Source organism: Mangifera indica, chromosome 3 (assembly GCF_011075055.1).
Source record: "Mangifera indica cultivar Alphonso chromosome 3, CATAS_Mindica_2.1, whole genome shotgun sequence".
Classification (NCBI taxonomy): domain Eukaryota; kingdom Viridiplantae; phylum Streptophyta; class Magnoliopsida; order Sapindales; family Anacardiaceae; genus Mangifera; species Mangifera indica.
Genome location: NC_058139.1, coordinates 6756618 through 6769523, shown reverse-complemented (window position 1 = coordinate 6769523; position 12906 = coordinate 6756618). Strand labels below are relative to the sequence as shown.

Genomic DNA, 12906 nt, shown 5'->3' with positions numbered 1-12906 from the left:
TATATTAGTTTAAAAAATTAACAATTTTCTCCCATAATTAAATTTTGAAAAATGATAGTTTTTCTCTTAAGGTTTCAAATTTCTTTAGCAATTTTTCGAGGAACGATGACTACTCTCTTTCTCACACCTTATTTCATTTTGATTAGCATTGTTTGGATTTAAAGAATCTATATGAAACCCTTTTATTTAAGCAACGAATCGTCATCGTCTAGATGAAGGGTTTCTTTTGGAATCCAAACGACGTCGATCGAATGAAAAAAAGGTGCTAGAGGGAGAGCTATCGTTGAGAGGGAGAAAACGACCATTGTTCGTCAGAAAATCACTAGAGAAATTTGAAACCCTAGGGGGGAAATATCACTTTTTAAAACTTAATCCTAAAAAAAAATTATTAATTTTTTAAATCAAACAGGGAAAATAATATAAATTTTTAGAGTTTTAAAGTTTAACAATAAAATAAAAATTTTACTTTTGATTCTAAAAAAAAATTCTAACATAAGTTAACTCATGAATATATATTTAAAATTTTAAACTATTATGTATGTATTTTTTAGAGTGGATAAGCAGGTGAAAAATTGTTGTTTTGGCCATAATATTATAATTATCTATCTTCGGAAATATTTGATGCATTTTTTATTCATTAGATTCAGCATATTTGATTGTGACCGATTTAAATTGAATGCTTGAACATTACAGAGGAAGTAGACGTAACAAGAAATGGAAAATACAAATTATTAAAGTTTTTGAAATAATTCAACAATGGCCGTATGTAAATGGCAATTTTCCAGAGTCATATGATAAATTTTCCTCAAATTAGAAGAATATATATGAATTATGACCATTAAAATTTCTCTTTATTAATTTGATGCATAAAAAATATTATGAAAATAAAAAGGTATTTTAAATCACACAGACTAAAATTTCCTTTTAAAATTAGTAGAGTGTACTTAAAATACAAGGTCGTAAAATATCTCAGGGGCAACAATACAACAAGAAAAAGTTCTCCCCGATCAGCCAAAGAAAAACACTTGAAAATTATTGTTCCCTAACAGGGTCCCCCACAACTCCGTTGTCCTGGATATAATCTTCACCGTTGATCTGATCAAGAACCAGAACCAATCCCATGGCGAAGGCCCCATCGAACCCAGGCTTGAGGCACAATGAGAACACATCTTTACCCAGCATCACGTGGGTTGAAGCATCCACTTTGCGTCGAATCTCAGCCACTGATTCTTTCATCGTATTGAAGATTGTGCAGCATCGCTGCGCGAAGTTACCTTCGATCTGGTACTCTTCACCTGGATTCTGATACACCTCCACAGTTACATTCGACCGTCCGATTATCGATGATCTTCGCACGCTAAAGATTGGTTTTTGACCCTCCATTCGCTCTCCCACAAATCCCTCCCACCGTTGATGCAGACTTGGTCTCTATACATCAAAATCAACACCACACAGATTAACCCGCTGTATTGGCTGATTTAATTAACTCACCGACTCAAAATCATTTCATAGTAAGTTAAAGAGCAAGAGATGGAATCAATACCTTTCTCCGGACAGTGAGGAGGCACTTTCCGTTGGCGTCCATCAGAACGAGTTCATCTCGGTCACGAGTGTCGGGGCCGTAAGTGTCTACTCGGAAGACCAACTCGCCCTTGCAGTCGTAAACAGTGAAGCCATCGTTGGCGAAGAACAACGAGGTCTTCAACACAGTGAGATGGGTTTCTTCTGCGAAGATAAAGCCGTCATCCACCACCACTCCCGCCTTCATTTCTCTACTTGAACTTAATTGTTCCAACCTTGCAAAGGATATTTTTTAAGTTATAAGGTAGAGAGAAAAGTGAACGTCAACTCTGAGGAAGGGTGAAAGATAATATGTAGTCGAGGATGAAGGAAAGGTTTGGGTTGTTTTATATAGGAAGATGATGCGGACTGGAGTAAAGATTGATGTTGTCACATGTGGGCTGTATTAGTCATATCTTTGAGGGAATTTTCTGCCACGTTTAAACCTTTTTTTCTCCGTAAAACTTTTTTTTTTTTAAATTAAAGTAGCCTGCTTATGGAGTCTTTTGACCCAGGAATAATGAGTTATCAAGAATCTGGATCCAGTACGTGTTGGGACTCAGTTGCAGTTAGGAAGAACTAAGTGAATTTTGCCATTTTAGTATTGTTTTTGTGTAAGGGAGAAAAAAGGTGAATAGAATACGGGTTAATGAGGATAGCGGGTGAGTTATATACATGAAGCTGTAATTTTGATATGTGTAGCCTTCTGAAAGAATTGTATTAGTAAAAAACTGATAACTGTAAATGACATGGTAAGGACAATAAGATATAAATGGAAATTTCAGACCAATTCTGTTAGAAACCTAACTCCATAAAAAATATACAATAAAAATCCAAATCCTCACTTTGATTTCCTAAAATTTAAAAAGAGAAAATGGAATCATTTTCCTTCTTTTTCATTTTCTTTCCTCTTTGTCCCTGTCATCCAAGCTTAAATTCTTCACCCATATGTATAAGTCTTCTTCATTGCCGTTCGTGATTTACAAGTCTCCTTTTCCACCTGTGTATAAGTCACCACCACCATTACCTAAAAAATAGAGGTGGGTTTGAAAAAACTAATCCGGTTTGAATTGGTATTCAACTAAATTTTAATTGAATTTGAATTAAAGTTTCATATTAATATTTATTTTTATATAATTATTTATTTCATCGATGATACTATTAATTTAATTGATAATATTATTTATCTCGTCAATAATATTATTAATTCAATTGGTAATCTTTTGATAATATCTTTAATCAATTTAAATTTAGTTTAAACTGATAATAATGGATTTGACCCAAACACCATTAGTAATAACCTACCCTGTTGACCCATGCATTACGTGTATATATATGATTTAATTTAAGCCACATATCTATCTATTAATTAGAGACGTTACTGCATTATATTTTCTTTATTTAAATCAAATAAGTAGCAGAATTTTGACCAAATCTCTACTTTAATAATTCTTCCCTCACTCTTTGTCGAAGCAGCTGTATCTGAGGGACATAAGGGTCGGACAAGCATGGAGTTATCGTCTGAATTTATGAGTTGACACTGCGAGATTCAGTGAGTCGGAGGCGCCCGCCATCGCCATTGTTATGGTGGTGAAAAAGACGGGGAAAGAATTATTACGAAAAAAGTTGTGGTGGTGAGTGAAGTTGGACCATCACCATGCTCCCACCAACTCACACAAGGGCTTCGGGTCACATCAATACAAGAAGTCATAAGGCAGCAGCCGACTGCCCATTCACAAAATTACTACAAACCAACCAACCAAAGTCACCACCGGCCTGTCGCCTAGGTTTTCGTTTGGTGCAGTTTCTTTCGTATAACTCCAAACTAAACATCGGAGAAAAAATCATTTTAGCTGTAAACACCACTTAAAGCACCAACCGTGTTGAATTATTGTTTTCTCTGATTTTTCACGTCGGTGCCTTTTTCTAATTTTCATTTTCTACCCGTAATTAATTATATTAAGGGAAATGAGGATTTTCTTTCCAAGGACCAATCAATTTCCAACTGTGCATAAATAATATATATATAGAGTTAAATTATATTTTTTAAGTTCGAAAAAAAATATAACACTCACAGTGTTAATAAGCTTATTTTAGTTCTCATGTTAAGAAGCAATATAAAGTTGATTTAGTTTAAATTGTGTTAAATAATTTAATTATGATTCTGATATTTTTTTATATAATAATTAGGTTGAATAATGTATTTTAAATTATTTATTATATGTGAAAAAGATCCTCAATCCCAGCGATGAAAAATATTCAAAAAGAAAAAGGGTTAATCAATGAAAGGTAATTAGGTATACATTATTGAAGAATAACGTCATAATTAAAGCAAACATAATTTGATAATTAAACATTTATAGTGTGTCAAATCAAATTATTTTGTATTTATAAGTAAAACAAATAATAAAAGTGATATAATTAAAGAACCAGTTCGATTAGAAATATGAAATTATGAATAAAGTGATGGTAAATACAAGTCAAAACGAAAACGCCGTGCTTTGCTTTGGAGCCACACATCTGCCACTGCTACATCGACATATCAACCTTTGCCTAAATGTTTGTGAGTAGATATAAAATCTTTGGTTCTCATTTGTCGAGGGTTTTACATCAGGTTGACGAGGAGTCATGCATCAACAATTGCTAAGTAGGTTTGGATGAATAAGAACTTAGCGATATAAATGAGTATAAATGCTCCAGCCAGAAAAGTAAAAGGCAATGTTATATTTACATATTTTTAGTATACAATTTAGATATATATTATATATTTTTATATGATTAAGTATTATTTTATTTTTAATTTAAGATTATTCTATCATATAAAAATATATTATATATGTATTTAAATTATGTATAAAAAATGTGTATATATAATTTTATTGAATCATTAATTATGCAAAAATAGATTATAAGTGGATGAAAATGAAAGTTAGAAAATTTTGTTGAAATAGTTAGCAATTTTCATTATTGGAAATAAACATAAATTTGATTTTATTTCCCCTCTAAACTCTAAAAACTAACAATTTTTCCCACTTAAGTTTTCAAAAACAACATTTTCCCCCCTAGAGTTTTCAATTTTTCAAATTCAAATTTTTAATGTCGTTTCTCTCTTCGACGACCTTCAGGCGACTCCTCTTTCTAGCGATTTCCTTGGGAATGGTTGACGATGAAGAAAAGGAAGAAGGCCGCACCGGAGAGAAAGAGGCATCACCTAAAGGTCACCGAAGAGAACGAAATGGAGTCGAAAATTTAAATTTGAAAAATTGAAACCCTAGGGGGGGAAATGCTATTTTTTAAAACTTAGGTTGGAGGGAAATTGTTAGTTTTTAGGGTTTTAGGAGGAAATGATATAACTAATAAACTCAGTTAATTTTAACAGTCCATAGATAGGAAATATAATTTTTAAAGTTAACAGAGAAAAAACTTGGGAAAACCGCATACTTTGGGTGGAAAATAGTCCTTGAGCCTTTTTTTAATTTTGTTTTTTATGGTTTCTAATTACGAGTTTTCTTGTATTTTTCTTATCTTCGAGACTACATTAAAACTCAATAGTCAAAAGCTTTCCTCGCAAAATGATCTTCTTAAAAAGGGAAAATGACTATTTTCCACTCAAATTTTAGCCCAATCTCAAACCCACACCCATCGAAAATGAAAAGGCTAAACTTTCATCCATAGCCAAACTTCTGTTAATTTTTCTGTTAAAAAGAGAGGTAAAATAGTTATTTTACTATTTATATTAAAAGTTATAAAGTTTATTACTTTTCACCCCCTCATGTTTTAGAAACTAACATTTTACCTTTACCTAAAGTTTTTAAACTTTGAAAAGTAATATTTTCACCCTCAAACCTAGGGTTTTCATATTTTTCAAAGCTTAGCCGCCCCCATAATTTTTAAAAATAACAGTTTCACCTTCACTCATCAACTTTATCTTCCGGCCTCCTCCTTCTCCTAGTGCTACCGCGGTGGTGTGACAAAGAGACAGAAATCTCTTCGTTGCACAATGGTGCGACAAAGAGACATAAATCTCTTCGTTGCACGGTGGTGCGACAAAGAGATCTCTCTTTGTCGCACAATGAAGATAACGAAGGACGACACTTCGTCACTAGTCCTGTCGTTCAGACATGACGCGTCATCCTTTGTTTGTTCTTTCAGATATGGGAGATGAAGGTTCTTCCTTCGCTGTCTTTTATAGCCGGAGAAGGGAGATCGATGGAAAGAATCAATCGTCGGTGGTGACTGGAGAAGGAAACAAACCCTAGGTGTAAAATCTAAATTTTTCAAACTTTGAGAATAGGTTGAAATGTTAGTTTTTAAAACCTAGAGGGGGAAAATGATAAAAATTTTAAAGTTTTAAACTTTACAGGTAAAATAATGATTTTGCCCTTTTTTCTAACAGAAAATTTAGATGACAATTTGGTCATGGATGAGAGTTTGAGTTTTTTGTCTCTCGTTGGTGTGACTTTGAGATTAGGGTAAAATTTGGGTGGGAAATAGTCCTTTTCCCTCTTAAAAATAATTATTAATGTTTAAACCCTAAAAGGGTTCATAATTAGAACCTGGTAATTACGATATACCAAATAAATTATAAATGTGAATTATTTTATTTGCTTTATTTTAAATAAACCAAAATATAAGAATTGAGTAACAAAAAAATAAATTCGAAAATTCCGCTTACCAACTCTCCACTGCTCGGTGGTTTACGTTCTTATGGGTTCAAATATCTTGGTCCTGGGTTCGAGTACGGAGGGTTGGTACACGGAAGGTTTATAAAGGACTATTTCCCACCCAAACTTTGATGCTGATGCTGATGATAACGATTATTTATCATTCAAGTAAGGTATTTCAAAATACCTTTCTTTTATTGTTTATATTTCACTCAACAAAATTACATGAAAATTTTATTTAATTTTTTATATGGAGACACTTTTAAATAAATAATTAAGTAGATATTTGACGTGTTATTAGATGATTTTAAATTAATAATAAAATAATATTTTAATCACATAATAACATATTAACTATGTATTTAATTATATCTCAAAAATATGTACAGATAACATTGCTAATAATAACCCACTCTTTTGAAACGAGTTTATAATTTAAAATGCAAACTGTTATAAGGGAGGACATTAATGTAATTAGTGTTATAATGTTTTCTATGCAAAGGGTAAAAAACACGCATGAATGTGTAATCTAAATGTTTTCATTTAAGGAAGTATTGATTTCCTCAAGAAATTAAATTATCACATATTAATCAATAATTACGAAAAATAGATGATTAATGGATCGTATTTAGATATGACAATAAATCGTATTAAATTGTATTTGATATAATTTGTTATATTTATAAATCATAAACTAGTCCACGTCTAAGCAAGTCTGTAAATATGACATACCAAAACTTAAGTGGACTAACCTACCAAAACTTAAAAATTTTATTTGCCAATGATTTTCTTAAAATAAATTATTAATATTTAAATCCGAAAAGATTTAATAATGAAGATATAACAAATAAGCAAAACAAATTATAAATGTTCATTATTTTATTTACTTTTTTTTTTTTTTTGAATAATACCAACATATAAGTAACGGTTTAACAAAAGTAAAGATGCCACATGAGGGCATATCGACCGTCTGTGGATTCGGTGGTTTGGCTGTTATGGGATCATATTTCCTGGTCCCGGGTTCGAATCCGAGAAGGTCGGTACACCCAAGGTTTTAGATGAAATGACAAATAACTATTTCCCACCCAAAGTTTTATCTCAAAAGAAGGTATTTCAAAATACCTTTTTATCTTCTATTTTAATTATTTTATTTACCCAAAATAGTTTTATGAAATTTGTAATTCAATTTTTTCATATGGTATTAAGATCAATGGCCTACCATGGCGTATTTATTAAAGCAACCTGTAATTGATTTCTTTCAGTGACAAATTCATTTTCTAAAATCAGTTTTAAACATAATTTGATCAGCTTAAAAGGGTGCATGATCCTGATACTGAACTTTGGATTGAAAACAACAGTAGAGATCTGTACAAATTGCAGTCACACTATACTCTCAGAAGACAGAAAGGTGAAACAGAAGGTGAAACAGAAGGTGAAAGAAAGAAGAAAGGGGAAAGTTACAGTGAACTCAAGTGTCAGAGTAACTTGAGATAGTAAGCCATTTAAAGAGTTTGAAATTTACCTTTCATCTTGTCAATCACTAATTCATTGATTGCTATTAATATTTGAGACTTGAATTTCATACTGCTTCTTCAATATATGACAGAATTGTCAGTGTTATTTCATGGTTAAAATTGATGATTCTGCATCGAAACTTACAAGACTCTGCAAAATTATCGTTAATAAAGGCACTCCAGCTGCCATGCCAACGACTTGCAAAATTCTGAAAGTCGGAAGCCAAAAACCCGAAGCCTTTATTTGTCTTTGTAGTTTTACAAATGCATTGGATATCTAACTCTGGCTGCCAGTATTCTCTGTTGCTCTATCTGTGTGAAATAAAGAAATCACCAACGGCAGTGTTGGTTTTCAATATTTTATACATTTACTTAACACTTTTTAAAGACAAAAGTTCAAAAAGAAATGCATAAAGCTTCTTCTGAGTGTATACCTGAAACAGCTCGAGCAATTTGTTCTTTAAATAACGGCACTCGTGCTCCACCAGCTCCAATGCTCTCAGTCATTCAACTTCTAAGACTCTTGACATAGCCCACATAGCTAACAAAATTGGCACGGTCCATAATTTTACAAACCATGCCAAAATCGAGTAGGTCGATTCGACTCATTTATCATATATCACATCCTATGAAATTGAAAATTAGAATTTTGGTTGATATAATTAGCAATTTCTCAGGCTTTAGAATGTCCTATTGGAATTAATCAGCCCAATAAATTCTTTTTTTTTTTTGTTATGGTTTCTAATTATGAGTAGTGATCTCCACCATATTAACTCAAAATTTTTTTTGTTGTAACGAGGATCTTCATCCGAACTAAATCATTCAATTTGATAATTCAAAAATTAGTTATTAATGTTTAAATCCGAAAAGAATTCATAATTTGAACCAGGTAATTAAGTTATACCAAATAGACCCAAAAAGATATAAATATGAATTATTTTATATGCTTTTTTTTTAATAATACCAACATATAAGGATTGGATAACAAAAATAAAAATTTGAGAGACCTTGCCAGCTTCTTGGGCTCGTTGGTTTGTTTCCTGGTAGGATCACATTGCCTGGTTCCGGGTTCGAGCCTGGAGGTTTGGCACACCCGAGGTTTGCATGAAATGATTATTTCCTACGAGAACTTTGATGAAATGGCTAAATGACTTTTTATCTTGAAGTAAGGTATTTCAAAACACCTTTTTCCCTTCTATTGTATTTATTTTATTCAAAAAAATTACATGATTTTTTTACTTCAATTTTTTCATGTGGTATTAAGATCAATGACCTACTCTTTTGAAACGAATTTATGATTTAAAATGCAAACCAAAATAGCTACTGCCATTAATTATCTCTATGGCGTGACAACAAATAATTAATTTCCAGTTTTTTTTTTTTTGAGTGTTTTAAATTTATTCAAGCAACCAGTGGTTGGTTTGCAATCGATATATATTTCTTTCTTTCAGTGACAAATTCATTTTCTAAAATCAGTTTTGAAAAAAATTTGATTAGTTGATTCAGCTTAAAAGGATGCATGAGCTAGGGTTGGATATGATCCGAATCGATTCGATTCAATTTAGTTTAATTTGAATTTAAATCGAATCCAAATTAAAATATTTGACTCATTTTTCAATTCTAACACAACTTGCGTTGAATTCATAGTTCAAATCAATTGTTCAAATTTATGATTCGATTCAATTTTAATTCATGATTCATTTTATTTTGAATTCGAAACTCGAATATATGATTTCGAATATTATTTGAATAAAACAATATCGTTTTGTTAATAAATCACAAACTTAAATCATAAATTTAAATTATCAATTTGAATCAAATCGAATAATGAATTTAAATATTGATTTGAGTTACGAAATCAAACTAAACTTAAATTAAATCAAACCGAACTTAAAATGAGTTGAACTAAATCATTTTTTATTAAAACTAAACTCAAGTTATGAATGTTTAAACTCTACTTAGCTCTTACCAACCCTACCATGCATGATCCTAATTCAAAACTTGGGATTGACTACAAGAGTAGAGAAGTGTACAGATTTCAATCACACTATACTATCAGAAGATAGAATGGTGAAACTGAACATAGAAGGAAGGAAAGAACAATGAAAACAAGGGAAAAGTTACAGTGGACTCAAGTGCCAGAGCAACTTGAGAGGATAAACCATTTAAAGAGTCTGAAATTTACCTTTTATCTTGTCAATCACCAATTCACTGATTGATATTGATACTCAACACTTGAATTTCATACTGCTTTCTTCAATATATGACAGTGTTGTCTTGTCAGTGTTATTTGATGCCTAAATTAAAGAACTACCAAATTAACCACCATTAAATCAGTAGAATTGATGAGTTTGCATTGAAACTTACAACCTAGTAGTTCAAATTCTTAAAAAAAAAAAAAATAACTCTACAATAATATTATTAATAAAGGCAGTCCAGCTGCCATGCCAATGGCTTGCAAAAATCTGAAAGTGGAAGCCAATAACCCATATAGCTTTATTCTTGTCTTTGTAGTTTTACATATGCATTGGATATCGAACTCCAGCTGCCAGTATTCTCTGTTGCTCTATCTGTGTGAAATAAAGTAATCACCAACAGTAGTGTTAGTTTTCGATAGTTTATACATTTACATGACACTTTTTAGGGTCAAAAGTTCAAAAAGAAATGCGCACAGCTTCTGAGTACATACCTGAAACAGCTCGTGTAATTTGTTCTTTAAGTAACAGTACTCGTGTTCCAGCAGCTCCAATGCTCTCAGACACCTGGATTTTCACATTTCAACAAACCCTTGTTATGAAAAATACACCAACTCGTTGATTTGATACTTAAAATTTTTGCCTTTTGACGGCAAAATAGACATATGAGTTCATCAGCGTTAGAAATGGTTTTATAAATAGAAAGAGAAAGGAAGATGAGGGCATGTGTGTGAAAGAGCACGAGAATAGAGAAGAAAAGGGGGCAATACCCGGCACGGTTGTGCTGTTCAGAAGCGGCTCGAAACGCAATACAAACGTTGCTGACTCTTTTTGCACCAATGCTCGAGCTGCTACCCATCATCTGATTCAAATGGATTCCCATTTTCTTGTAGTCCGAGAACTCTTTATCCATCCTGTACCATCAAATTAATCATTTATCAAAAACCAAAAGAAGATTAATACATACTTGAACAAAAGAGTAAAAACACTTTGATGACGTTGTCGTTGAAGACAAATTTGAACTCCATGGGGAAAAGTTTTCAGTTGATGTTTAGAATACTAAGATTCCATTGAGGAGGGGAAGAAAATATTTACAGTATTGATCTGAGATTCTTCAAGAGCTTTTCAGACTCGTGAAAGTAAATGTTGACAACTTCAGATACAAAATTCGGGGTGCTCTCATCTTGAAGTTGCTGGAGTTGCAAGAATTGCTCATCCAACACTCCCTAAAAACACACAAAAATCACCCAAAAAGAAGAACAACTATTATTAGTATACGTTATCTTTAACGAATCCATGAAAAGAAAAAGGAAATTGAACAAGATGGATGGATGACCTGGTGGAAGAGTAACGCTAGCAAACGATTCATATCGGCTCGTAACCGATCCGCACCCAACCCGAGCATCCACAAAGGCAGACCCGTTTTGGCTAGTCAATTGGTTCAATCAAAGGGTAAAGACTTGGAAGATTTGGGTGGGCAGTTTCACTGATTTCAGGGTTCAGGGTTCTGTGAAGTGTTCGTTTCTAGCGGGAGGCGAAACTTGAGGTAACGACTATTTAAAGGGAGCCGGTGGCTTGGGCCAACTCGCATTCAATAATAATTAAATCATAAGATTAAACGACCTTAATTATTTTTTATATTATTATCTCGAATTAATTATTAGTTATAACTAAAACTAGCTTACCCTAGTAATTTTCAAACCTTTTACATATAAATATTTGTTTATTGGTATGATAACTATGGAATTTGACAAAATTAATTACTAGTGATTTTATATATTTTAAGCCAATTTATTCTCAATACTGTTTGGCTCTATTTGCAGATATGCATTGGTGTTTTCTATAAGATAAATACACAATTTTAAACTTAATTAGCACTTAATTAATCGATATTGAGAACTAATTTACTTAACACGTACTTCAATTTGACCAAATTATATCAATTTTATATTTTTGCCTAGGATTGATACAATTTGTGAATTACAAAATGGATCAATGGGATTCGTAGTTATTCAATTAGTAATTTGGTATCCTTGAAGCAAGTTCGAGAGCATCTTTATTTTCTTTTTCTTAAACAAATTAAGACATTTTCTAAATAATGGATAACAAAAGTCAAAAACTTTAAATGATTGAAATTAGGCTAAATGACTATTCCTCGCACAAATTTTGATGAAAGGATAATTTTCACTTTTCACTATGTAAATTTGAAAAGTCAAATTTTTTATCTGTTTGTCAAAGTTGAATGTTAATTTTAATACTCAAAAGATTATTTTTATTACTTTGTATAATATATATATATAAATAAAAGTTTTACTCTAATTACATTATATTTTTTCTTTTTTTCCTTTCTAATCTTCTTATTTTTCTTTTCTTTTCCTTTCTTAGTTTTGGTGGTCAAAAAACACCAAAAGACACTTCCAAAGTTGAGATGTGAGTTGTAGGGTTGGAGAAGTTGCAATAACCATTATCTTCTATATAAAATAATTTAGACTTACACTTTTCTTATACAATCCTTCAAACACTTTCTTCATGATTTCGACCAATCCTATTTCACGAGAAATCCCTACATCACAATTAAAATTTTCGATAATCAATGATAACCCTTGATTTGAAACCTCCATAACCATGCTAAACGCCTCCTCCAACCTCCCAATTTTAGCAAAATTCCTTACCACACACTACATCACCTCATTAATTATGATCTCAGGATTGCTCAATAAAAGAAACTAAGTGCCACTATTGAACCTGTTTCATTAGCAAGTAAAACAACCACAATATTGGCCTGTTCATGGGTCAAAGAATCAATGTCTCTACAAAGATTGAGTTTGGGTACAGATGATAGGAAAAGTATTTGTTCGTAATATCTACCATAAAGAAAGAACTTATTTTTGTTTTTTCATCAATTGTATAAAAAAAATATTAGATTTAATTAAAAATATTTAATGAATAAATGAAAAAATAGACTTTTCAAAC

General features: G+C 31.7%; 2 protein-coding genes across 2 annotated transcripts; both read right to left on the bottom strand.

Annotated features, from left to right (window-relative positions):
• Window positions 1–895: 895 nt before the first annotated feature.
• LOC123210637 (protein LURP-one-related 12-like) lies at window positions 896–1915 on the bottom strand. Its single transcript, XM_044629111.1, has 2 exons — window positions 1544–1915; window positions 896–1428 (listed from the first exon to the last, which is right to left on the bottom strand). The coding sequence occupies exons 1-2, from the start codon at window positions 1766–1768 to the stop codon at window positions 1033–1035; spliced, it is 621 nt and encodes a 206-aa protein (XP_044485046.1). The 5' UTR covers window positions 1769–1915; the 3' UTR covers window positions 896–1032.
• An 8112-nt stretch (window positions 1916–10027) lies between these two features.
• Window positions 10028–11456, bottom strand: LOC123212489 (pseudo histidine-containing phosphotransfer protein 6). The gene is made up of 5 exons (XM_044631651.1): window positions 11270–11456; window positions 11029–11159; window positions 10704–10847; window positions 10428–10500; window positions 10028–10308 (listed from the first exon to the last, which is right to left on the bottom strand). Exons 1-5 carry the CDS (start codon window positions 11336–11338, stop codon window positions 10255–10257), a joined length of 471 nt encoding a protein of 156 aa, XP_044487586.1. The 5' UTR covers window positions 11339–11456; the 3' UTR covers window positions 10028–10254.
• Between the last annotated feature and the right edge of the window lie 1450 nt (window positions 11457–12906).